Source organism: Podarcis erhardii (assembly GCF_964252035.2).
Source record: "Podarcis erhardii genome assembly, chromosome: 11".
Classification (NCBI taxonomy): Eukaryota; Metazoa; Chordata; class Lepidosauria; order Squamata; family Lacertidae; genus Podarcis; species Podarcis erhardii.
Window position 1 is genome coordinate 10600388 of NC_138501.1, and position 26978 is coordinate 10627365.

The 26978-nt window shown below is 42.5% G+C and overlaps 1 protein-coding gene across 7 annotated transcripts in view; it reads right to left on the reverse strand.

Moving 5' to 3' along the window:
* Positions 1-26978, reverse strand: part of CNTNAP4 (contactin associated protein family member 4) — a 279669-nt gene that overhangs the window by 97700 nt on the left and 154991 nt on the right. For all 7 annotated transcript variants that reach the window (XR_014161099.1, XR_014161100.1, XM_081880313.1 and 4 more), the window contains exons 4-6: positions 9559-9706; positions 1528-1731; positions 1205-1389 (exon numbers count right to left, since the gene is read on the reverse strand). Coding sequence is in view for 5 of the 7 variants with exons in the window: in XM_081880313.1 (XP_081736439.1) it covers positions 1205-1389; positions 1528-1731; positions 9559-9706 (537 nt within the window). In the remaining 2 variants the exon portion in view is untranslated. The remainder of the gene's footprint in view (positions 1-1204; positions 1390-1527; positions 1732-9558; positions 9707-26978) is intronic.

The window sequence follows — 26978 nt, forward strand, 5'->3', positions numbered from 1 at the left end:
GGTTACCAGATTTTTTTCAATGAATCCGGGGACACTTTTATTGATTTTTTTTGAAGCTGAGTAGCAACAGGGAGTCAGTGGTGGGGATGGTGAGGCAAAAGACCCTGGGCGCAAACACACATGCATATTGTTTAAAGGTGCAAAGCCCTTCTTTCGCACCCTGTGAAACATAAATGCATAGTTTTTTTAAAAAAAAATGGGCAATGGTGCGCTGCACACCCGTGACTCCCAAGCCTTCCACGATCTCCTTTCCGCTTTGTTTTGACAGATAGGGGAGGCTCGGGAGTCACAGGTGGGCAGCCATTGCCCAGGAGGGGCCAGCCTGGTAGTGCAGTTGGCTCTGGCTGGCTTCAGGAGCTGCTCGCTGCCGTGGCGCAGGAAAAATGGCGGGCGCCATGGCAGCAAGCAGTGAGCAGCTCCTGAAGCCAGCCAGAGCCAACTGCACTAACAGGCTGGCTCCGGGCTGCTGAGGCTGCTGCTGCCACGTTTCCTGGGGACAGATTTGCAAATCTGGGGACATTCCGGGGACGGAATTTGTCCAGGGACAGATTTGCAAATCCGGGGACTGTCCCCAGGAACCGGGGACGTCTGGTAACCCTGTTGTCTCTGCTCTCTGTTCACATCCCCAGCGGCAGAGCCTGGGGCGGCACACATGCTCCGTTGGGCCTCTGAGAAGTCTGCCTCCCTCCTCCCTCTCAGCCGCCCTACAGCTGAGGGGGAGGTGGCGGGCGGACCGCTTGGTGCAGCGCGGAGCCTGCGGGCACTCAAGCCACCGCGTCACTCCCAGGAGAGACGTGTGGCTCGGGCATGCTGCAGACCCCGTGGTGAGTGCCGCCCGGCATTTTGTCACCCCCCTCAGTGGTGACACCCGGGGTGAGCCGCCCCTACTGCACCCCCTTTCTCCACCCCTTCACATCCCCTGTCCTGCATGGCAAAGCTGTACCACCTAAGTGGCAGGATGTCCCCTAGTAGAGTGTAAACAGTACAATTACAAAAGGAACATTTGGGCATTGACATCAAAGCAGAAAAGTCAAGGGTTGGCACACATGTAAGCAAAGCATTAGCGAAAGTCTTTAATTTCAAGCTTCGACAAGAGTCTGAATGCTGAAACACTTCCCTAAGCAGCTCACCATCTCCTTCTGCTTCATAATTGCATTTACATAACAAAATAATAAGTCTAATAAATGAAAGATAGTTTTCACACCTCATAATCAAGGTCCAAATAATTGAATTCTCCCTTTGCATGAAAATGGTGAGTGTGTTTATCAACTGTAAAGTTCACTTGATTATTGAAATGTTCAATGAGGACTGAATGCCAATGCTGATCATCCAATAGGCTACCCAGAGTGATATTAACCTGGGCATCAGCAGAATATATTTTAGCATCACCTTCAAGAGGAGAAAAACAAACTGTTAGGTCTGTTGGAAGAAACAATGAAGACAGTGAACTTATATAGTTAGTTAGTTAGTTAGTTTAAAATAAGCAGATTACTAAGTAGGTGTGCAGTATGAATTTGCACTTGATACCTATGTTGATGAGCAAGGAAAGCTTTCCGTTAACTAATGCCAAGGTGATGTGATCTCCATTCTGTCCTTCTCTGTGTAACAGAATCCCATCTCTTTGTATCGTTTTGAACTGCAGAGAAATTATGTCTTTCAGTGCTGTGGTGGATTTGGGGTTAAATCTGTAGAGTAGCAAACTCTTCCCATCAAAATCTGCCACATCAGACCCTAAGAATAACACAAACAAAGCAGTCAAAAAAAAAAAATATCGAAAATGTACAATCTACTCCCTGAGTGGGAATTGAATAATGAAGTAATAAAGAAACAACGATAAAGTGGTCACAAGATCTGGGCAAGACAATACATTTAGATAGGTGGGAAAAATTATGGAGTGTTGACATAAATTTCACAGCTTGTTATTTGATAAGAGAAAATATAATGAAAATGTTGGTACCTCACCCCAGTAAAATTGGCAAAGATCTATAAAAAATATTCAAACCTTTGTTGGAGATGTAAAGCAGAGGTGGGAACAATGCACCATATGTGGTGGGGGTGTAAGGTGATTAAACAATTTTGGACCAAGATACATGAAGAGTTCAAAAGAATATTTAAAAGCACAATTCTCAAAAAGCATACCTGTTAGGCTTAATAACCAACAATATCCCCAAAGATAGATTATTAGTGGCAAACAAATGAAAAACAGAAAAAATACCAGAATTACCAGAATGGAGAATTAAGATCTGTGAGTTTATGGAGATGGCAAAATTAATGGCATCAATTAGGGGCTGCTCCAAGCAAAAAATTAAGAGAGAGTGGGAGTGTGTGGAGATATATATGAAAAAATGTGGATATGGAAATTAAGTTTAACATAAACATAAAAGGAAAGACTCACAAGGATACAAGATTATATTATAAAGGATATGACTATTAAGTATAAATAACTGCTAACACAACAAAAAACAATAATCCAAATGCCAATAAGATCTCACATGGGTGAGGGGAAGTCGGGTGGGAGGGAGGGAAATAGAGGGTGGTATTTGGAAAATTATTGAGAATGTGATATGAAAGTAAAATGATTGTAATTTGAATTATTTTGAATGATTGTGGTTGTAAGTTTTTTTCTAGTTTTTACTTCTTTTTCTGTCAGAAAAACTTTTTTTTTAAAAAAGAGAATAACACAAATAAAGGATCTCTTATGATGGGTTGCCAAGAAGAGAAAGTGCCCCCCTTGTGTGATAATCATTTAGCAAGTATGAGAAATCCCAAACCATCGTATAAGCATCATATACAAGCCAGAGTTCTGTTCCTATATCTTGCAGCATGGTTCTCTGTAGAACAGCGGAGAAATGTGAAGGAACAAAGCTCTGGGATTTTTTTTTTTTTTTTATTTTTCCCAGAGCTGGAGCAATGGCATCAGCTGGTGAGGCACCAGGTAAGTGACAGACCTTTTCACAGCAGAATGATGTGATAATGAGATGCCCAAGTGTTTGTGTTGTTTGTGACAGATTAGAACAGAGGAAGTCAGAGGATGGGAGAAAATCAAGCAGAGGAACCTACGGAGCTACCTAATGCCAAGTCAGATCATTGATTTATCTTGTCTAGCATGTTCAACACTATCTGTCAGTGGCTCTGAGGCATTTCAGGTAGGGATCCTTCCCAACTCTACTGGAGACATGAGGGATTCAACCTAGGACATTTTGCATGCAGGGCCTGTGCTGTACCAATGATCTACAGCCATTCCCCTATGCCAGGGGTCCCCAGACTAAGGCCTGTGGGCTGGATAAGGCCCGAGGGACTCGTTTATCCAGCCCGCAGAGACCCCCGCCGCTGGCTCTTACCGGTGCTGCGCTGCATGGCTGCCCACTTCTGGGTCGGAGGAGCACCAGAAATAGCTTCTGCGCATGCGCAAGCGTTATTTGCAGTGCACATCCACATCAGAGGAGGCCCATGCACATGCGCACAAGCTATTTACGGTGCTTTTCCGACCTGAAAGTGCGCCGGAAATAGCGTGTGCACACACGTATGGACACCTGCTCCCCCGCCCTCTGGCCCACCGCGCGATTGGCGCTGGAGACACCGGCCCAAGGCGCAGTAAGTTTGCTGACCCCTGCCCTATACTTTCAATTTCTTCAATGGGGTTCATATTTCACACTAGCAGTTTAAATGGTGACACCTCTTCTGGGAGAGTCTTTGCATCCAATCAAGGTGAAGCTGTGCAGTCAGAAGCCAGCATTTCATAAGGTATCACTATAAAGGTAGGAATAACAAAGGGGGTGAGGGAAGGTAAGAAATTTCAGTGGTTGAGAGCGAGGGGGAGAAGTACCATATTTTTCGCCCTATAGGATGCACCTAGTTTTTTTTGGGGGGGAATAAAGGGGAAAAAATTATTCCCCCCCCCCAGGAGTGGGGCTGGGGCAGGGGAGGCCCGCCCGAGCTTCCCCCGACCCTAGCCCCCAAACAGGCAGCTCTCTGCAAGCCGTGGGAGCCCAGCGCTGGCTCCTGCTGCTTGCGGAGAGGTCCGCGAAGCCTGGACGCGCTGAGCTCAGCGCACACAGGCTTCAGCATGCAGGCAACTCTCCGCAAGCAGTGGGAGCGCTCCCGCTGCTTGCGGAGAGGTCCACGAAGCCTGGAGAGCGAGAGGGGTCTGTGTGCACCGACCCCTCTCGCTCTCCAGGCTTGACCGAAAGCCTGCATTTGCCCCATAGGACGCACACACATTTCCCCTTCATTTTTGGAGGGGGAAAAGTGCATCCTATAGGGAGAAAAATATGGTAATTCAATTTAAAAAACTCAAAGGCCTGCTCTCTTCATGCCATTCTGCACTCATTTCGGAGGGAAGAAAGGATATAAATTTAATTAAAGCAATTACCTATTCCACATATATGAAATACTCTTATTGACAGAAGAGGTAGCAATGATTTCACCATTTAAAAAGGTACTTCATTTCTCATGACACATTATCTAGTCCCTTTCAAGGTCATATATATCCACTTGACTGGAAAGAACAGATTTTAGACCAGTAATATAAAACAGTATCTGTCACAATCTGTTACAGCCTGACTTAGAACTACAGAAAGGGACAGATAGCACTCAAGTAAAGCTCGTAGTGTATTCATGCTGCATAAGTAAAGAAGACAAAGGAGGTAATAGTTCTTGAGAGATACACTTATGAAATAAATGAAGATGTAGCAGACAGCCAATAATATATGAAATCATTTTCCAATTCATTGAGTGTCCTCTTCTAAGTCAATGGAAATCTGCTATCTAACTTTGCTTAATTTGACAAAGAAAAGAAAAAAAAAAGGCTCTATATTTTGGAAGCGAGCCTCTAAGAAGTTCTCATGTGCAGGCCCCACTGAAATGAACCTGTGATCTCTGAGGGATTGTGCCTAAGCTTCTTGAAAAGTTATCCATTTTGAGTGACTCATAATATTTTCAAAATGCCATTAATATTCAGCAGAATCGCACCAATTATAAGCAGAAGGCCCTTGTTTTGAACTTAAGCTGTCAGTTGGTTTAATTCTCAGTTCTGTCACATAAGATGAGTAAGTTTTACTTTGGTAAGGGCAGTTCAAGGGAGAACACTAGGACTCTGCATCAATCACATTTTTTTTTAATCAGTACATTTCCACTATGAAAATTAGATCACTAAAACGGGGGCATCAAGCGAGTAACAAATTACACGTTCAATCAATTTTAAATGTGTTGCCACCTATCCTTTGACAGAAGGCAGCAGATAAATAAAAAGCAATCAATGAATTCATTAGTATTGATAATTATTCGTAAACTCTACACAAGCATCCCCCAACTTTGGTAACCTTCAGAGGTTTGTGATGTGGTATCTGGAGGTTCCCAGGTAGGGCAATTCCCCCCTATCATATCATTAACATTATTAATAATTATTTTCTTTACCTCAGACTCACATAAAATATATACCTATATGATGAATAAAATCTCAATTTAAATTGAAATAACAATGAAATCAAAGCAAAATACATAAAAGAAACAGAATGGGTTCATACTATTTCTCTACTATACACGTTGCACAATCTGTCATCTTCTACGTTAATTTATTCAAATACACTTTTGAATATCATCCTTACTGGGTTTTCTCTTTTCTGATAATCAAATGATAAAAAAATAAATATGCATTTATTTACAGAAATAAACTTTTTAGGCTCAGTACATGGTAGAGGAAAATACAAAGTTTCCCCCCTCTTTCCTAAGGATTATTTCAAGTTTTGTCTGAAAACCATGAGAAATATTTCAAAAGCAAAATAAGCAATGATTTCCAAGACTTTGATAATCAAGGATTAATGTTTGCCTCACATGCCCTACTTCAATTCTAGTTTGCTAGATAACTCTTAACTACAAATAAAACAACCCTCAAAACCTAAATTGCCCAGAGCAGTCTCTGGAGATGTATGAAGGCATTGTACAAGTGTGCATGGAAAGATATTAAGTTCTGCAGTTTTTGTACTGACCAAACCAACCAACCAACCAACAGAAGGTGTGGATGGGGCAAAGCTTTGCAGAAACCTCTGTCTTTGCCCTCCATTCCTCCTTTCCTTCAAAAATCAGCACAAGAGTCTTTGGTAGGGTGGATGCAAGTTGATGCTCCTACAACTATTTCTTTATTATTTTATTTCGGCAATTTGTATGTTGCCTTTTAGGATCATCGTTCTTCATAAAGTGATTCACAATTGAACAATAGAAAACAGAATTAGCTACATGTACTGGACATAGAAACGTGCCCCAAACCATTTCCTATCAAATAATTAAGAAGAGACATTAGAGGAGATGATTTTTGGTGACATTTGTTTGGGTATGGTGCAGGGCTTTGAATGTACAGTGGTCCCTCAGGTTAAGAACTTAATTCATTCCGGAGGTCTCTTCTTAACATGAAACTGTTCTTAACCTGAAGCACCACTTTAGCCAATGGGGCCTCCCGCTGCTGCCATGCCGTCGCTGCATGATTTCTGTTCTCATCCTGAAGCAAAGTTCTTAACCCAAGGTGCTATTTCTGGGTTAGCGGAGTCTGTAACCTGAAGCGTCTGTAACCTGAGGTACCACTGTATTTGCTTTCTGAGGAGGCTGAGGGGTTGTCAGTGCCTTTCCTTTCCTTCAGCAAACCACCTCACCGGCACAGTGGTACCTCTGGTTATGTACCAGAATGTATTCATTCTGGAGGTCCGTTCTTAACCTGAAACTGTTCTTAACCTGAAGCACCAGGGCTAATGGGGCCTCCTGCTGCCAGCGCAGTTTCTGTTCTCACTCTGAAGCAAAGTTCTTAACCCGAGGTACTATTTCTGGGTTAGTGGAGTCTGTAACCTGAAGCGTATGTAACCTGAAGCATATGTAACCCGAGGTACCACTGTATTCTGTGCTCTGCAGCCTTCCCCAGTGTCTGCACTTCAATTAAAACCCAGGGGAAGACATGATAATGTAACACTAGCCATGGGCCTTCCCCCCCACCAAAAAAAATCAGGAAATACAAGCAGGCAAGGAGGCTGGAGGCACTGGGGAAAAGTTTATGGGCAAGCAAAGCAGATCACCCTCAACCCCCTTGCAATACCAAAGCAAGATCAAAACCCGAGAGCCTCTGGAAGTCTAAAGAAATTCTCAAATGCCCTTAGAAGGAGGCAGAAAACAAATGGACGTCTCCTTCACAGGGGAAGAAAACGTTGGAGACATCAACAGATTTTGGCACGGCACTAGTTTCCTTTCACACAAAGCTCATCTCGTGGAAGATGCTCCCTGCTAGAGGAATAGCGGACCACTCTGCTTCCAGAATGTGTGCATTGGATCTGAGCCATACTTGGAACAGAAAGCCTCCCCTCCTCCCAGAGGGGAGGTGTTGTGAGCGGGAGCCCATCCTGCATCAGCAGGGGGTCGTATTCGGCTCCCTGCGTCATTTTCCCGGCTGCCGTGACACGCCCGTCAGGCCAGCCAATAGGGTTGGCTCAGGGGCGGGCTCTAGCCGGATTCAAGTGGCCGCAGCATCCCCACACCTCATTCGGTTTCCTGGAGTCATCAGATCACCTGCCCGCCCTCCTTTTAGGTCATATTTATGCTCTTGACCTTGCTATGGACTTTGGTTGGTTGCCCTGGTAGACCAGGGGGCCTGGTAGGAATTTTTATCCATTTGGCAAATTGGCACCAGCCTCTTGGTGTCTCACCTGCCTCATAGCAAATCGTCACAACTTTTCCGGTATTGGAGGTTAGACTTTGGAATATAAGTTGTGTGTTGGTAGGCGGGGTGTGGCCATCACCTACCCCTCCCCTTTTGGGTATTCCGTTAAAGGAATCCGGTGGTTGTGGATCCTGTCTGATACCCTGCTGGTGGCTAGGGCCATGGCATGCCCCCCGGTGACATCAGGGGAAGCTTCCAGTTGTATTTGCATCAACAAGCTCCTCCCACTGGTTGTTAACCTTCAAATGCCCCCCTCCCGCTGCACGGGGTGGGGTCATATATAGGTTGTTTGATGCAGTGCCTAAGCCAATACCACTCACATGCTGTAACCAATAAAGCTGTGGCCTTCTTTAGCCCATTAACCTAAAATACATGTGTCCTTGTGTCTTATTTACCCCTATGCAGGTTGCGGGTCCTCGATTCACAATTGCTCTTGGGCTGAATGGCTCAAGCCTGCCACAAACTCTTGCGAAAAAGGAAGCTGTTGCGAAAGTGCTTGCTCAGAACTTTTTAGCAGTGCCTGACATCAAGCTTTGCCTCGCGTTCCTCAGCCTGCCTTTCTTGCTCTGCTTGCCCTGTGCCCTTGTCAACGCAGTCCTTGATCCCGCTGCCTGATCTGAATTCCCTACTGATACTGTGTCTCGTAGATTTCCTAAAAATAACATCCATGACTCTAATCAGGCAAATGTTTCTCATGCCCCAATGAGTTCCTGACAGCCTGAAAGTCTCCCCTACTTTGAGAAAAGTGACATTTCACTTCATAGCACAGCTGTGGAAGACATCACAACTGTATGCTGTACTGGATTGCTTGAACCGCTTTGCTGGAGAAAGGGTGATATGCTTCTGCTTGCGGGTTCTCCCCTCTCACAAAAACAACAGCACCCCATATACAACTTTGCGAGCAGGTTTTTAACACATTCCTTTCTTTATTCCTCCTACACAGTTCTGGTTGCTGGGGTACCCAGCAGCTGTTTTAATAATAATGATCATTAATAATTTTATTTTTTGTACCCCGCCCAGCTGACTGGGTTGTATTTGAAAAACTTCTTTCAGAACAACTTTCTATTCCTTTTGTCTTGCCAAATCAAAATTCTGGTTTCTTACAGTCCCTTTTTTTAATTTCAATCTTTACAGAGAGAGGCTATAGAACCCAGCCTCTTGGAAAATGGCATTGTCCTGAGTGAATCTCTACCCCCCCCCATCTCTCCCACTTCCTCATTCATCACTTCTATGGGCGCTGCTACATGCCCTCTGTCTTTGAGCTCTTTGCTCTCCTACTTTCAAGGCTCGCCGGGTTCTGGGAGATGGTGGGTTGCCCTGTGCCCTCTTTTTCCAGGACACATCCTCTTTTTGAGGGGTAAAATTTCTGTCGGGGTGGATTTTTTAAATTTGCCAAAATGTCTCTGGCTATACTTTCTGGATGAGACATAGACATAACTGGTGGTTGAAGAGTTGCTTTCCTCTTCTCTTCTCCTGCCCTGCTCCCCGGCAATAGATCACACTTTCTATAGCAGACATATAGTAGGGATATTTAAAATCAGAGTTGTCATAGTGTCCTCTTTTGTGCTCTTCAAAATATGGCAACCCTACAGAGCTAATTTGGGAACTATGCATGAGTATTCTGTTTCACTTAAATTAAGATTATTGATATATACTTCAATTCATTATATGGCGTAATTGACCTCAATGTGCAAATATCAAGATAATAATGGGGGGGGGGTGTTATGCTGTTAGGATACAGAACTCTCACACGAATATCTTTATTTCCATTAAAGGCCAATTAGCAGCCCCCCCCCCCCAATTTAGAATGCACCTGTAGATTTCAATTATGTGATTCATCTCAAAGAAAAGGCATCACTTACTGTAAGCACAGCCATACACCTCGATCCTCATTCCAATCCTGCCATTGCGGTTCCAATCCAAAGGGACAAACCGCAGAAATCTTGCTTTGATGGAATGTTGGAGATTGTAAGTTACCACAGTGTCTGCATTGGTGTTTCCTGAAAAAGCCTGAAAAGGACAATTTAAAAGTCAGCATTTGCTGTATGGCTTTATTTCTTAAACCTTGACATGGAAACTTTTTTTCCTTGTACGCTCTGAGAACCTGTGCTAAAAGCTCAGTGAGGTGTAACTGTTCCCCTGTAAGATGTCTCATTGCGTAGATATAACCCCAGACTTAGATCTGGTTCAGATGATCACATTAAACAGAGTTCATGTGACTGAGAACACACCACAGTGAACATTCTTGGGTTTCTAGCCTCTCCCGCTCCACCTTTCAATACGTGGGCAATGGACGAGAGGGAAAGCTTCTACTTTCACTGTTAAGGGCAAAACATAACTATTATACAATGTCAAAACTCAGGATACTGTGGGCTTCTTCTAACCAAAGTTAGATGACAAACCAGAATCAGAAACTGTAGCTGAATCCCACTGGGTTTAAACCATCTTTGATTAGAGCAAACCTCAGTTTCTCACTCAGATGTAACAGAATTGTGATTTGTTCTTAACGTGAATTTTCATTCACGCATGGATGAGGAGGAGTGGGTGAAAGGAAGATGTGATGCTGAGGTCATGCTATGGTTTACTTGATCACCTGAGATGAATAATAGAATATGTTTTTTTTCATCTCTGAAGCATGAAAGAAACATTCTTATTCTGCTAATCTTTTCTTTTTTAAAAAATGTATTGATGTCAATGGGAGTAGGACCACGTCCACCCTCATTTTACAGTTTCTTTACTATATGGCAGTAAAGGAATGAAGCTATTTTGTGTTTTATTTTTGGATTGTAATGTGATTGCTTTTTGTATTAGTTGATTTTCTGTCTGGAAGTGTCAACTTTTCAGCCTAGTTCATTTATCCTAACACTTAAGTGACAAATGAAAATTTATGCAAGAAAAGGGTGATAACAGTGATTTTCCAATAGAATGATGTGTTAGGACTAGAGAGAATGGCATTTTCAGTTTCATAATACTTTAAACATTGCAAAAGAATGTTAAAGGGGGTGTATGCATGTGAATGTGGCTAGGGATCCACAGAGCCCTCCTCCCAGGTCAACCACGCAATCCAGATCTGCTTCAAAATCAATTTATGGGGCAGGGCTAATGTTTAACTGGCTTAGAAAAACCTAGTTTCAATCGTCTTCTTACCAACTGCAGGGTGCAGCATACTGCTTCGTTTACTGGACTGTTAAAATCTCCTTTGCACATTCTAAGGCAGAGGGCCTTTTCGGTAGTGGCGCCCACCCTGTGGAACGCCCTCCCATCAGATGTCAAGAAAATAAACAACTACAGTCATACTTCGGGTTACAAACACTTCAGGTTGCGTTTTTTTGGGTTACGGACCTGCCAAAACCTGGAAGTACGGGAACAGGTTACCTCCGTGTTTTGGGGGTCATGTATGCACAGAAGCGCCGAATCGCAACCCGTGCGTGCACAGACACACCACTGCAGGTTGCAAACGCTGCAGGTTGTGAACGTGCCTCCCACACGGATCACGTTCGCAACCCGAGGGTCCACTGTATCTGATGTTTAGAAGACGTCTGAAGGCAACTCTGTTTAGGGAAGTTTTTAATGACTGGTGTTTTCATGTACCATATTTTTCGCTCTATAAGACGCACTTTTCCCCTCCTAAAAAGTAAGGGGAAATGTGTGTGCATCTTATGGAGTGAATGCGGCGCTCCCGCTGCGCTCAAGAAGCTTTGCGTTGCTTTCGCTGAAGCCAGAAGAGCAAGAGGGATCGGTGCGCACCAATCCCTCTTGCTCTTCTGGCTTCAGGGATAGCCATGCAAAGCCTCTTGAGCACAGCGGGAGTGTTCCTGACTCTTCGCTCAAGAGGCTTTGTGTTGCTTTCGCTGTTTCTTGTTTTCCTCCTCTAAAAACTAGGTGCGTCATATGGTTGGGTGCGTCCTATAGAGCGAAAAATATGGTATTTGTTGGAGGCCGCCCAGAGTAACTGGGGAAACCCAGCCAGATGAGCGGGGTACAAATAATAAATTATTATTATTATTATTATTATTATTATTATTATTATTATTACTACTACTACTACTACTACTACTATGGGGCCCAGCAATAAAGGAGGAAGTAAAACCTCCTCTCCTTTCGTTGCTGGCTCTCATTTATGCTGGGCTGCAGGTGAGGTGGCATGACAGAGGCCAAGTCTTGGCCAGGGAGAAGCGAGCAGGGAACCAAGGCCTGCTAAGCCCAGACTGTGCTGCTGCTGGTCATAATCCCGGTGGTTGTCACAGCAAGGTGGCCTTGGGATCAGTTGCAAAAAGGCCTGGTGGGGAGCTAATTGTGGAGGAGGGTGCCCCTTGGAATTCCATCCTGCTGGGTGTTTGGCTCAGTTCGGTTTGGGATTCAGCTGGGGCACAGTCCACAAGTGTCCCAGGAAAAAAATGGGACATCCCTTTTTCTCATGCGACAACAGGGTGGCCACAGTGGTCACGTGACTCACATGGGAGCGTGGCGGGAAGATGCGTATCTTGGTTTTGGGACCAAGATGCGTATCTTGGTTTTGGAGGTATGTCAGTGCGCACAACATTTGTGCTACCTATAAATAGCCAATTGGATAAAATGAAACGCTCTTGAATTCTAGAGCCCAGCTGTGCCTTCCATTCATCATGTCAAAGCCTTGTTGTGAATGCCAGGCTTGGACAGTTCGAAGCTCTCAAGCAACATGCGGTGGGGGTTATAATCAAGCACACAGGGAAATAAAAACTCTACAGCAACTTTTTCTCTATCTATACACTGCTTATCTCTGCTTCTATTTCCTTTGGCAGCTAATTGTTGCTAACTGTTGAGAGGAGAAGGAGCAGCTACCAAGGAGAGATAAGATAAGCAGAGATAAAGAATAGATGGCCAGAGATGGGTGATCCAGAGCTTCTGCCTTTCTGTGTGCTTATCTGCAATCCTGTTTGTTTTCATTGTTTCTGGCGGTGAGTTCCAGCATTCTCAACACTGATGTTTACTTTTGACATAATAAATGTAGAATAGTCAGGTTTGAACAGAGGTTGCATAATTATCCTCAATGCCTTTTTGCCGTGAATTCCAGAGGTGACAATGAACATTGCTTATTTAAAGTGCACATGCATTGTTCTTGCAAACAATATGGCTTTATACTTTTTATGCTCTAACACATGCAAGTGTTTTCCCAAATGCTCAAATGGAAAGTGAAGCTCTTTGGCCCACCGCAGGTGGTTCCCCACCATAGGGCACCAAGCCAAGTGGGGACAAAATTGAGAAGATCCATAATTGAGAAGATCCATTTGGGGGAACAGAATTTTGCTCTTGTTCAAGGTACAATATTACAAAAGATTACTAAAGGCTGCCCATGATGTCAGTGGATGCCACTGAAATGCCTGCTTGCATGGGAGATTAATAATAATAATAATAATAATAATAATAATAATGTTCTTCCTTCGAGATAAATCTCAGGTAACCTTAATAAACTTCCTATTGCATCAAATTCAAAAGGAAATACTTCAGTCCATTTTCTACTCATAACGACCAGTTCCATTGTCTAAAAATGAACTATCCAACATTGTTCTAAATATTTGTTCAATATATGTGAGAGGTATTTTACACTTTTAGAATTCAATTGTTCATTGGATAAATGCTCAATTTAAGCACAAAATAAGAGTATCTTTTCATATGAAAATCAATTTGTGATTCTATGATTTAAATTATCATCATCTCCAGTATGTTTCTATTGCTGCAAAAGCCACTTGCAGACAGAGAGTGCAATTATTATTATTATCTAAATGAAACGAAGGATATGTTTGCTAATGCATATGGTGCTGGCATTTCTCATTCCATCTTTATCATGCAGCAAAGCTGGGTTTATATAGCTAATCACATAAGTATCTATAATATCATAGCACTCTCCACCCCTCCCTTCAAGATACTAAAAATCACTGAACAGCTTGTGAACATGGCTGTTAGTGATAACCTATAATGCTAATAAGTGTTAGAACTAAATCTTTAAAGGCAGTCATTTGCAAGTCTTAGAGTCATGCTACTACTCTGAGTGAGGACTGCAGACACACAGGAAGCACTGAAGGTCAGAGGCTGGTCTTTTATTGGCTACCAGGAAAGTCTCTGGCAAAAGACTACGATTTGAGGGGTGTGGGGAGACAGAGTTTTGTTATTGTCTCTGCTGCTGCTTGCATTTTTGCTGCTCACTACTATGAGAAACGGGACACAGGTGGCACTGTGGGTTAAACCACAGAGCCTAGGACTTGCCGATCAGATGGTTGGCAGTTCAACTCCCCACGACGGGGTGAGCTCCCGTTGCTTGGTCCCAGCTCCTGCCAACTTAGCAGTTCAAAAGCACGTCAGAGTGCAAGTAAATAAATAGGTACCACTCTGGGGGGAAGGTAAACGGCGTTTCCGTGCGCTGCTCTGGTTTGCCAGAAGTGGCCACATGACCCAGAAGCTGTACACCGGCTCCTTTGGCCAGTATAGCAAGATGAGCACTGCAACCCCAGAGTCGGCCACGACTGGACCTAATGGTCAGGGGTCCCTAACCTTTACTATGAGAAACAATTAACAGCAAAAACATTCTGTTCATACCAAGAGGACAATTAGTATTTTGCCACTGGGCAATTAGTATTTTGCCACAGGGAGTTGGAGCAAAAGGAGTTCACCTATAATTCTATCCCCCCTCCTCATTTTTGCACCTTCCATAGTCCATTAGAATTACTCATGGTATCACTGTTTTAAATTTTTATATTAAATACTGTTCAACTAACCGTTCTCTTTATCATACTACGGTCTTATTCTCTCACGACTGCGGAAAATTTACAATCCTACCAAACCTCTCCTTTTAAAAGAAAGGCCTTGAACCTGCCATGCACTCCCACAGAGTTGAACGCCACTAAATTATACAGACAGAATATTTACTACACTTCAGAGTGTTAGAATACAATCTGTCGTGTAATGACACAAAGCAGGTACATAAAACATGTTGTCTTTGAAAAGCAGTTGGTGTTCCACATGCCCAACATAAAAGCAGACGAATTGATAACTTAGTTATCATCACAGTTTTGAAATATGTCACTCTTGTGCAGCTTAAAAAGAACAGATGAGGGTAACACTCAGAGTAGTACCAAAGAACTACCCTTGCTGCAAATATGTCTTTAGTCAGCCTACTGCTTCTGGCTAATAATTTCATTCCCAAAACCAAATGCTGAAACTTATTAGTGCTGTTATAATAATTCTAAATATAAAATAAACATTCCTAAATGTACAAGGCAAATACATATATAAGTATACAAACTACGTTTCTGAAATAGTACAGGAGAGCAATCCTGAAGTCATTTTGATTCTCCCAAACCATTCTGACTCTCCCAAATTGACCTCAACTATTTCTCTGCAAGGAGGAAGGAAATGGGAAAGTCTGTTTGCAAACCTGTCGTAAGGGCATATTTGTGTATGAATAGGGTGAGCCTGTGACCTGGATTCAGGAACTAAAGCATTTAGCATCACAAAAGAATAGCCAGGCTGCCCAAGTAAAGCAATCAGTGACCATTAACAGATATCCTGGCAAACATGAGTTCTGCTGTAGACTGCCTCCTATGATGTATTTCTGCTGTAGACTGCCCCCTTCTGTGATGTATGTATGATGTTTTGTGAGGTGGTCTTGAGCCACAGGGTGGGCAGTTTCAAATGTCTATATAAGGGCTTGTGCACCATTGTTCAGGGTTCCTCCTCCCTCCTGCATGTGGTGAATGAGGACCCTGTTGCAATAGTTAATAAAGATCAGGCTTACTAGCTGCTTTGCTTCTCAATATTCTCTGGCTGGCCTCTGTTATTTTCTCCTACTGATAGGGAACTCACTTAAAGACTCTATACGGGCTCTTGGATACTCCATAAAGGAAAAGGAGCAGGTTTTTTTTTTTTCTTTTAACAGTGCAATAAATAAATCTCTACTTTGCATGGAACTCTTGTTAATTCCAGTGAGACTTGGACAAGACTTGTACCCGATACATTTCCCCTTATTCACACAAAACAATATGGAAGTAATGATCTAAAACTTATATACTTGGAAGTGAGAATCTAATGACCTAAACTGCTAATCACACTGCAGATTGACTAATTTAATTTTATGCTCCCTACACAACAGCCTTGTGACAATCTTTATATTACATAACTCAGACCTGTGTTTGTCTGAAATCTTGTGTACAGGGACAATTCTTAAAACTGTTCAGTTTCAATAGGTTTCAAACAGCCAGGAAGAGCAATCCAAACTATAGGAGGCCAGTATAATTTATGTCAGGTAGATTATGCCACTGCAATTTTCCCCCATTCCAAACTCAATTCAGAAGCTGGGCTACCGCAGGGTGAGCCAAACTGAGCCTGGGAAAACACGCATTAAAAGTAGGCTAATGCTATCCTTTTTGCAAATGTAAATTCCATATGTGTCCAATGTGAGCTAAGTCTCTCACTGCACTGCCTGGACTTAACCCAAGTTCTACTGAGCAGGGTTTGGCTGAGCCATGATGAAGGACTTATATCTCCGTGGTATAGCTCTGAAAGAGCCAAGCTGAAAAACCTCAGCTGGCAAAGCCACAGCTGATCCCAAACTCAGCCAGAGATCTGCCTATTCCAAACTCTACTCATCCGGATGGATTTTGGGTTTGCTCTGCTCCCTATTTAGAATTTGGTTGATTTGATTGACAGCCTATGCCCTTTTAAAATGTGGCCCTTTTGGGGGGGGAGGGGTGTTATTGGGTTGTTTTTATTTTGATTATATATATTGTGGTTTTTATGTTGATCTTGTTCTGTGAACCACCCTGAGACCTCCGGGAATAGGGCAGTATATATATTCTAATAATAATAATAATAATAATGATGATGATGATGATGATGATGATGATGATGATGATGGAGCCAAAGGTTTAGCACCTCTGGAAATAAGCAAAACCAGCAGGTTGATCATAATACTTCTTAAGTACAGCATCCCCCCAAAAAAAATTTAAAAATGGCTGTTATGTATCACAAAGCAAAAAAAGTAAAACTGAAAAAGGTGGTGAGATCTAATGACTTCTGTACAATGTAGTATTTCCTTTTAAGCGGTAATTCATGCATTTCTGAATCATTTCTGAAAGCATTACATTCAATATTCTCTCCTTTTCTTTTCAATTACTATTGAATTCTGTGACACTTAAACAACTTCAATGAAACACATTTTTTTATGAAAAGCAAATGCTTTTTTCAATAAACAGAATTGTCAGAAAAGTTCACCTAAAGTGATATTACACTATGATAATGGGTGTTTCTGTTCAAATAAAAAGACCAAAGCATTTTGAGGTAAACAAAAAACCATTTGGCTAAGAGTAGCAGTATTTCTTAGTGGGGCTCAGAAAAATCATTTTTTCTTATTTTTACAGCACACAATCACCATGGTAGGCTTCAGAAGGAATGAGGAGATTTTCCTGAATTGACTTTTGCATTGTCAGCCAACATAATTCATTACTTAGACACGGTCAATAGGCTAAAGTCAGGCATGCTTGTATTTAAGAAGCTGTTAATTTTGAAAGCATATTGCTGCCAATCCACTTGGATGTGCAATTTCACACAGCAGAATGACTATAGATTTTGACAGATAGCTTGCATGCCGTATTTTCTACTTGAAGTTTCCTCACCTATGACCTCATGGCAGAACTTCCTCATCAGTATCAATCTTGCTTCACTCCATCATTTTTCTGATGACTGATGCATCACTTCCTAGAGATGCTTGAGGAATTCAGCAGTTTTGAGTTCCTATATGAAATCACTTGACCCATATGTTCAGATCAGAGCATAGCCATGAATCGGATTTCACTTTTTTGCGGTGTAGTTCTCAACAGTTTTAAGTACAAAAATATGCATTCTTATTTTGAGAGATCATTCACATTTAAATATCCTCTCTATATATTTATAAACTGAACTTTCATAGAAAATATAGCAAGGTGGTATGCAATGTAAAAACAAATACTACAATAGCAAAAACATCTCTAATGTATCACTACAAACACCAGTGGTTTACAATGTATCAAATAATATCAAAATTATGTGAGTGTGTGAGAGTCAGGAGCTCAGTTCACACATTCTTTTTCAGATCTTTTTGGACCGGGCTGAACCTTGGAAGATAATTGATTCCTTTGTAAAAAAGAATAATTGCCTAGATGTTTACCTTTTAACAAACTCAGCACTTTGTTTGTGTGCCAACAGACAACCCTGAACCATCATAGTCCATTCCCAGAAGCTTTAGAGGGAGGAAAACCCCAACCAATTTTTTTATTGAGTCAAGAGGCAGCAGACTCCAAAGTAAAAGTGTGGTAGCTTCTTGAGCTATCAAGCTCACTCTATGTAATCTCTCGTTCCCACCAACATCAGAGGCACAGTTGGTGTTGACACGAGAGAAAGCTTTTTCCATGGCTTCTCCCATATTGGGGAATTCCCTCCCAAGAGAGGTTAGATTGGCTTCCTCTTTCTTATCTTTCCACCAGCAGGCTAAGACTTTCCTGTTCAGGCAGACCTTTGAAAACTAAGGTGTAGATGGGTTGTCTGGGGTGTTAGGTGAGGGGTAGCAGGTAAAAAAAGGTGGATAGTTAAGTATAGTCAAAGGTGACTCTGGGGTTGCAGTGCTCATCTCGCTTTCAGGCCAAGGGAACCAGCGTTTGTCCACAGACAGCTTTCCAGGTCAGGTGGACAGCATGACTTAAACACTTCTGGCCAACCGTGATGGTAACCAGAGTGCACAGAAACACTGTTTACCTTCCTGCCACAACGGTACCTATTTATCTACCTGTACTGGTATGCTTTCAAACTACTAGGTTGGCAGGAGCTGGGGCAGAACAATGGGAGCTCACCATGTTGCGGGGATTTGAACCGCCGACCTTCTGATTGGCAAGGCCAAGAGGCTAAGTGGTGACACATTGTACTCCTTCTGGGGTAGCTTGCCCATGTTTGGTCAACCACCCTGCACTCAGCTCTCACTTGTGGCTCCTAGAAGCAGTCACCATGTGACAGCAGCCACACCCCAGGAATGGCTTGACTGGGTGGCTAAACCAGGTGGGGGTAGCTGGTTGGTGCCAAACCCTTAGTGAATTAGGGACTTTCCCTGCATGCAAAGCCAGGCTGGGGTGGATGAGACCAATAGTATGTCCAATGATCAAGAGGGTGGTTTCTGCTCATGCTGTAGAGGGAAGTGAGGGGCAGATGGAGCTAATCATCTTAGGAAGGTGAAGGAAAACTCTGATCCTAAATCTCTGCTGCCTTGTGGGATATCTTTGGGAGAAGATAAGGCTAAGGACCCTACACAAATCCAGAATGGAGTCCCTAAGATGGTTGGGTGGTGCTTTGTACACCTCCTTCCAGCAACTCCTGCAGCCAAGCTGGTGCCAAATTCATTGCTCTGCTTTCCTTTGGACCACATAAGTGAGACCGGGGGGGGGGGTCTTGTCATATGGGCAACCCTGGGATTTCAAATTGCCCAGGGTTATGTCCTCAGGCGGTCACTTTGGTGTGGCTAATGCATCAGTTTGACTTCATCCCTGGAGGTGTACTCCATTGTCTCTCGAGACAGATGGAACCCAAACAAGAAAAACAAGATGATGTTGACCAATGGGCCAGTGGGTCAGAGCACACTGTATTTTAATGCTGGCTCTAAGTGTACTTTGATGTGTTTTAACTACTGATTTTAACTAGACAGTTTTTGTTGCTTTGCATTTTATAATGATATTTTTTTTAATGTAAGCTGCTTTGAATCCCAACTTGGGAAAAAGGCAGGATATAAATGAATTGCAGTACAATCTATTGCAGTACAAGAGTGATATAAATGAATGGTTGAGCCTAACATACCAATTAGGAATCCCCATCTTGATGTTTTTATTGCATCTTCTTCACTTAGCACTAGATATCCCACTCCTTCTTCTGTTATTGATAATGCTGCTTATTAACATGGCTTACTCATCCTAGAACATGGGTGGCACTGTGATCTAAACCAGGGGTCAGAAACCTTTTCCAGCTGTGGACCGGTCCACCATCCCTCAGACTATGTGGTGGGCCGGACTATATTTTGAGAAAAAAAGTGAACGAATTCCTATGCCCCACAAATAACCCAGAGATGCATTTAAAATAAAAGTATGCATTCTACTCAAGTAAAAACACCAGGCAGGCCCCACAAATAACCCAGAGATGCATTTTAAATAAGAGCACACATTCTACTCATGTAAAAACATGCTGATTCCCGGACTGTCTGCAGGTCAGATTGAGAAGGCAATTGGGCCGCATCCGGCCCATGGGCCTTAGGTTTCCTACCCCTGGTCTGAACCATTGAGCCTCTTGGGCTTGCTGATCAGAAGGCCAGGAGTTCAAATCCCTGTGACAGAGTGAGCTCCCGTTGCCCTATCCCAGCTCCTGCCAACCTAGCAGTTCGAAAGCATGCCAGTGCAAGTAGATAAATAGGTACTGCTGCGGTGGGAAGGTAAACGGTGTTTCGTTGCGCTCTAGCACTCGTCACAGTGTCCCATTGCACCAGAAGCGGTTTAGTCATGCTGGCCACATAGACAGCTGTCTGCGGACAAACGCCGGCTCCCTCGGCCTGAAAATGAGATGAGTGGTACAACCCCATAGTCGCCTTTGGGGGTCCTTCATCTTTTACCTTACTCTTCCTAGAACTTGTCTTATCATGATCTTAGAACAGCAGTGAGATACAAAGTAAAATGATTTGTAACCACTAGAGGTCATTCTGGTACACCAAGACAGGCTTGCTTTACATGAATCAATATTCCTATTCATAAACAAAAAATTACTTCCAGTAGCACCTTAAAGACCAACTAAGTTAGTTCTAGGTATGAGCTTTCGTGTGCACGCACACTTCTTCAGATACACTGAGTGTGCATGCACACGAAAGCTCATACCTAGAACTAACTTAGTTGGTCTTTAAGGTGCTACTGGAAGGAATTTTTTGTTTTGACTATGGCAGACCAACACGGCTACCTATCTGTAACTGGACCTATTCATAAAGTAATATTTTCCCTTTGTTTGCACCTTTTTGCATTGTCAATGTCATAATGACAGCAAACAAAACAAACAAAGACCTTAGGTGGCCAGACTCCAAAGATGCATTAATGCAGGAGAAAACAATGCCTGCAGCGGAAATATTTCTTTTTGCTTTCCCTGAAGAAGTTCTCACTGCAGAATAGACAAGGGCTTCTACTTTCTGAGGCAGACGTGAAGCAAATATAGCTAGGAAAAATCCAGCCACATACATGGTTCTCTCATTATGTGCATGTGTCCCTTGTTTGGACCTCAGCTGACCAGCCATCATAAAGTTTGCATGCCACAAGTGGACACAAAATTCATTTATTTATTTCATAAAATGTTTAAACCATTTGTGGAGGGGGGGGGGACTTCAAACCTCAAATGGAAGGAAAGGAACACAAGCTACGGGCTTGTGAAAGAAATAAGGAGGGAAATCTTATCATTCCCCTTGTCATGACTGGTTTGGCTCAACATCCCGGTGTATGAAGTGAACATATGTAGTTGTTTTGTACTTGGACTAATAGGTCCATCTAGCTTAGCATCTCTACTCTGAATTGTGTGGCTTTCCTGTAGGCAGCCTAACTTTGTCCCCATCCCATTTTTGCTCAATCCTATGTCTGCTCCATCACATTTTGTGCAGATTTTACTTTTTAAAAATTTAAATTTTAAAGATTTAGTATGCACTTCTAACATAAAACACATTTTCCCATGCTTTCCCATGCAGTCATCGCTTTAGGAATGTATTCTGTATGCATTTTTGTAGAAAATACGTATGTTGGTGTACACTGTTTACACATCAAAGCTGCATTGCAAAACCCAAATGAATACATACTCTGAATGGCAGTTGTGTTCCAATCTGCAAGCAAAACTGGGAGAATTGGACTGCGTCAATGTGCTGCGAACAGCAGAACAAACAAATTCAAATTTAATCCCTATTCTCAGACAGTGTTTTTTCTTGGACAGGAATATTTACCAACCCTGCAAGGATACTTGGTATTTTGAAACCTGGGACCTTCAGCAGGCAAAACACATGCCTTACCAACACTACACTTTCTCCCAAACACAGAGATATTCTGTTTCTACTCTATAGAATGTCAAATTCAGTTACCGTATTTTTTGCTCTATAACTCACTTTTTCCCTCCTAAAAAGTAAGGGGAAATGTGTGTGCATCTTATGGAGCGAATGCAGGCTGTGCAGCTATCCAAGAAGCCAGAACAGCAAGAGGGATTGCTGCTTTCACTGTGCAGCAGATGATCCCTCTTGCTGTTCTGGCTTCTGAGATTCAGAATTTTTTTTTTTCTTGTTTTCCTCCTCCAAAACTAGATGCGTCTTGTGGTCTGGTGCGTCTTATAGAGTGAAAAATACGGTACCTTGTCATTCAATTTCAGATAGTGTACTGCTACTGTGGCTTGCCTTTATCAGTTTGTTTTGCCCTTTTTAATGGCCGTGGTGAATTTTTCATACTTCAAATAATAACATGTTTTTATGTATCTGAGGTGCTTTCTGTTTCCTACTAGTGGTGTACTGAATGCGGTGCAGATGAAAAGAAATAATGCATTCATTTAAGAAAGCAATGAGCGATACATACTGTTTTATGATGTAAGGCTAACAAAGTGCCTGTAACCAGACCAGATAATGATTGGGATGCTTATTTCTTGAAAGGAATATAAAAGAATAGGTGGAAATTACTGGAGAACACTGTATCGCACACAGTTCCTCACTTTATTCTGAAAATGGAATTAAATGACCAGAAAGAAAGAACCTCATTAAATATGCAACACAAAAATTGTGATGGAAATGGTTTGTAACTCTAACGTCCAGAGGCTCACAGGCAATAAAATAGTGCAATAAAAAAGGTTTCATATTCAATTTATAGCTGTAGCCTAGCATTTATAATGCAAAAGCTTGCGCTTCCAAGCAAACAGCGGTGTGTGAATCTTTTTGTAATTAATTCATTATGCTGAACTTGCAATGTTGGACAACTCAGAATATTAATAGTAATCATAACAATATTTTGCATTTGCAGAACAGGCCAAGAAAGTGCAGGGAATTAATTGCCTGTTGGAAGAAACACACACACACACACACACACACACACACGTGTCTGTGTGTGTGTGTGTGTGTGTGAGAGAGAGAGAGAGAGAGAGAGAGAGAGAGAAGAAGAAGAAGAAGAAGAAGAAGAAGAAGAAGAGAAGAAGAGTTTGGATTTGATATCCCGCTTTATCACTACCCGAAGGAGTCTCAAAGCGGCTAACAATCTCCTTTCCCTTCCTCCCCCACAACAAACACTCTGTGAGGTGAGTGGGGCTGAGAGACTTCAAAGAAGTGTGACTAGCCCAAGGTCACCCAGCAGCTGCATGTGGAGGAGCAGAGACGCGAACCCGGTTCCCCAGATTACGAGACTACTGCTCTTAACCACTACACCACACTGGTGAGAGATTCTTCCTTCTTTGGGGAGCAAGCCTTTAAATGAACTATTGTCTTGCTGACTCTGCAAGTGTTAGGATGCAAACTTATACACCTTTGCTTGGAGGTAAGCTCTATTGAACAAAGTATCATCAAGCTATGTTCTGGGCAGATCTGGAGTGATGTAGCACCACTGGGGTAGGCCAGTACTTCAACGTGAGCTCCTTGACAATACAAGTAACCTTGCTTGAATTTTTGTTACCTGGATTGGAATGGGCACACAGAGACAGACTTAGGGAAGTGTGACTGGTTCAGTCGCACTGGGCACAGAGCCTCAGGGGAGACCCAGGGGGCAACACAACTATGAGGTAGAATGGAAGGTGAGAGGCAGAAGGGGCTGAATTTTGGTGTCACCCAGGGCACAGCTGAAATTTGAGACCCCAAAGTCCACCACTGGAGCACAGCCAACAGTTAGCAAGATTCCCACTTTGATTCTTCCCTATCCGAACACGGAAGCACCAACTGTCTCCATTTCTCATCCATGTATCATTCTAAGATTTCCCACAAGAATATCTATCTATGGAAGGGGAGAATAGCGGCAGATGCAATGCCTTTAGAACTCAAAAAGGCAAGGACCAAGGATTGCAGCAAACTGTATATGTTCCAGAACTTGTGCAGTTAATCCAGAAAGCAGACAGAATCCAACCGAGGTTGGGACAATACAAAAAAAGAAGGTAGCAATGGTCTTTATGGTGCAAAATGAAAGCCGAGTAAATTGGTCATCACATAAATGTCTCTATTTTCTGTAGCTTTCAGCATATCCTTTGTCTCTGGTAACATTTACTTGCCACAAAACTTGTAGCATAAAATGCTATAGCACTGGTCCATTATTTTAAACAAAAACAGAAACGGAGATGTGATAACTCCTAGAGAACTAGGTCTCCTCAGCTAAATAATGACCCCCTCAAATGGTTCTTAAAATGAAGGGCTGGTAGTTATAGTTGTCATTTGCTACAAACTAACTGTTGGTTGAAAGGGAGAAAGCAGTTTGTTTACATCATGGATGAATGAATTCTCAAGCCATGACGATATGCTGGCTTTCCAATTTTAAGTTAAAATCCACAATTCCATCCTGACAGCTTCTCCGCTGATGGCTCTTCGGCCCCACTTACTCCTAGAATGCAAAGGATGTTACAGGTTGCTGAGCAATGGGCACAGAGAGAAGCATCTGGGGCTTGCTGTATCAGAAGATTACAGCGGAGGAGCCCTGATCCAGAAGGCTAGAGAGCGAAGGAGGGGTTGCACACTAGTCCGAGCAACTTCTTCTTTAGGGGAGTTTGCCTTTATGAGCCTCATTGTATTCCCCCCCACCTTTCTTTAATAAAGAAACTAACTGCAGGTTAAAGCAGAGACATCAACTTGCCGACAAAGGTCTGTATAGTTAAAGCTATGGTTTTCCCAGTAGTGATCTATGGAAGTGAGAGCTGGACCATAAAGAAGACTGATTGCCAAAGAACTGATGCTTTTGAATTATGGTGCTGGAGGAGACTCTTGAGAGTCCCATGGACTGCAGGAAGATCAAACCTATCCATTCTTAAGGAAATCAGCCCTGAGCGTTCACTGGAAGGACAGATCCTGAAGCTGAGGCTCCAATATTTTGGCCATCTCATGAGAAGAGAAGACTCCCTGGAAAAGACCCTGATGTTGGGAAAGATTGAGGGCACAAGGAGAAGGGGACGACGGAGGATAAGATGGTTGGACAGTGTTCTCAAAGCTACCAGCATGAGTTTGACCAAACTGTGGGAGGCAGTGGAAGACAGGAGTGCCTGGCATGCTCTGGTCCATGGGGTCACGAAGAGTCGGACATGACTAAACAGCTAAACAACAACAACTGCACGTTAGCCTCGCATCTTCCTATGTGACCGGTGAATGACCTGCTCTTTCTGTCAGCCCCTTGACACCCGGTTGAGGTGCTGTAATCCCCAGACGTATCTGGATCATGCAAAAGAGAGTGGGATGAGCATGTTAGCTCCTTCTTCAGTTCCTATTCTTGTTGCCTTCCATGACTTGGGGGCAAACATCTGTGCTGGACACCCTGCTCTACTCACAGAAGACCAGTGCTTTTAAAGTGTGTGTGGAGCCTACATAGATCATGAATGGTAAAGGCTGTGTCTTCAGAGGTTATCCTCCCAACTTGTGGAGGGTGACAAGAATGGCGGCAGAATGAGGACTGTGCTTCTCCCCACTGTCTCTCATCGCATGAGGAATTAAAAAAAATAAACTGGAAAAGACTTGAGTTTCTGGGTCACGTTCTCTACAGCAGTGACATATACATGTTTCAAATGCATTTGGGACTGAATTGCAAGACACTGTGCATTACTCGAAAACAAGGAAGCGCAATAAGCCAGTTCCTCACACATCTCTTCCCTGTTTCTTTTCAAGTGCAAATGAGCACTCAGCCTAGTCAGTACATTAAGAAATTAGGTAAAATGTAAAATGTGGTGGCGGCGGCATTTTTCTACTTATTCTTTACATGTAAATATTTGAACATACTGGATGTTGTAGAGGGGAAACCCTCGTTTACTTCTAAATTGACTGGTCAAATTTATTCCTCTACCTCAGCATGGTGTTTAGGAAAGGAAACTGGAAACTAATTGAATATAAGACTCTGCCACATATCACACAAATTATTCAAGCAAATATTTATTATATCACTGCAGTACAGTCTGCTTTGATGTCACTTTTACAAGGAAATTGACGGTCTGTTTCTACAGCCACCAGACTGCAAGTGGGGTATGGTTTTTCACGCATCCTATTCAAATGTCTATGGTTTGGAGCCAACCGTATTTTACTCAGAGAAGACCAGCTGAAATTAATGAATATGACTAACTTAGATCCAACCAATGGTCCTACTCTAGATTCAACTCTATGGTTCATTTTTCATTGACACTATATATGCAGCCATATATGACACAATAAACTACAACCTCTCTTGTCTTTTTTAATTTAAAAGTTCCAACTGAATATTTGGAACTAAGCTAATCAATATTACTTAAATTAAGTGGAAAGGATTCACATTATAGGTTAATACTAAGTCGTACATCTCTGGTTGCAACTGATATGTTTGAGAGTGCAGAGTTTCTAGAAGCTTGTAGAAGCACGTCAAAAGGCTGCAGTAGTTTTCAAATGAAAGTTGAATCCTTTTTATCCTATTCCTTTTGAGATAAAAATGATACTAACTGTGACAGATTTCTGAGTCCAGCCAAAGTGTAACTGTTCAGAAAAGTGTATTTTTAGTACCTTCACCAGTGCCTGTAACTACTCCCTTGCTATAACAGAATCCCTAACCTATAAAAAATATTGTGATTATTGCACTGAAGATTGTAATAAAATCATCATCACCGATGGAGTCATTGCTGAAATGTCTTGCAATATTCACAAACATCACAAACATTCTACGTGGTGAGGAGAGTTCCTTATTAACGTTGAATATTAGTGAAGTCTTACTCAGTTTGCTTTTTTGTGAATAACAATAATAAAAGGGAGGAAAATCAAACATTAGCAAAGCACAAGCTGCCACTGAAATCTATGCTGAAACACTAGATATTTTTCTTATGTATGAAATAGTGCAGAATCATAAAGCACACATGCCCCTATTTTTGTTTACATATACAGGTTGCACACAGATTTATTAAGAGAAAGGATAGCTTGCCAAGCTGATTTGTCACCTACCAATATATGACATGTTTACCTGATTCATATACCACAGGATGTCATTTTAAATGAAATAACACCATCTGAGGAGAGGGATGAGAGAGGTTCAATCTGTTGCACAATTAAAAT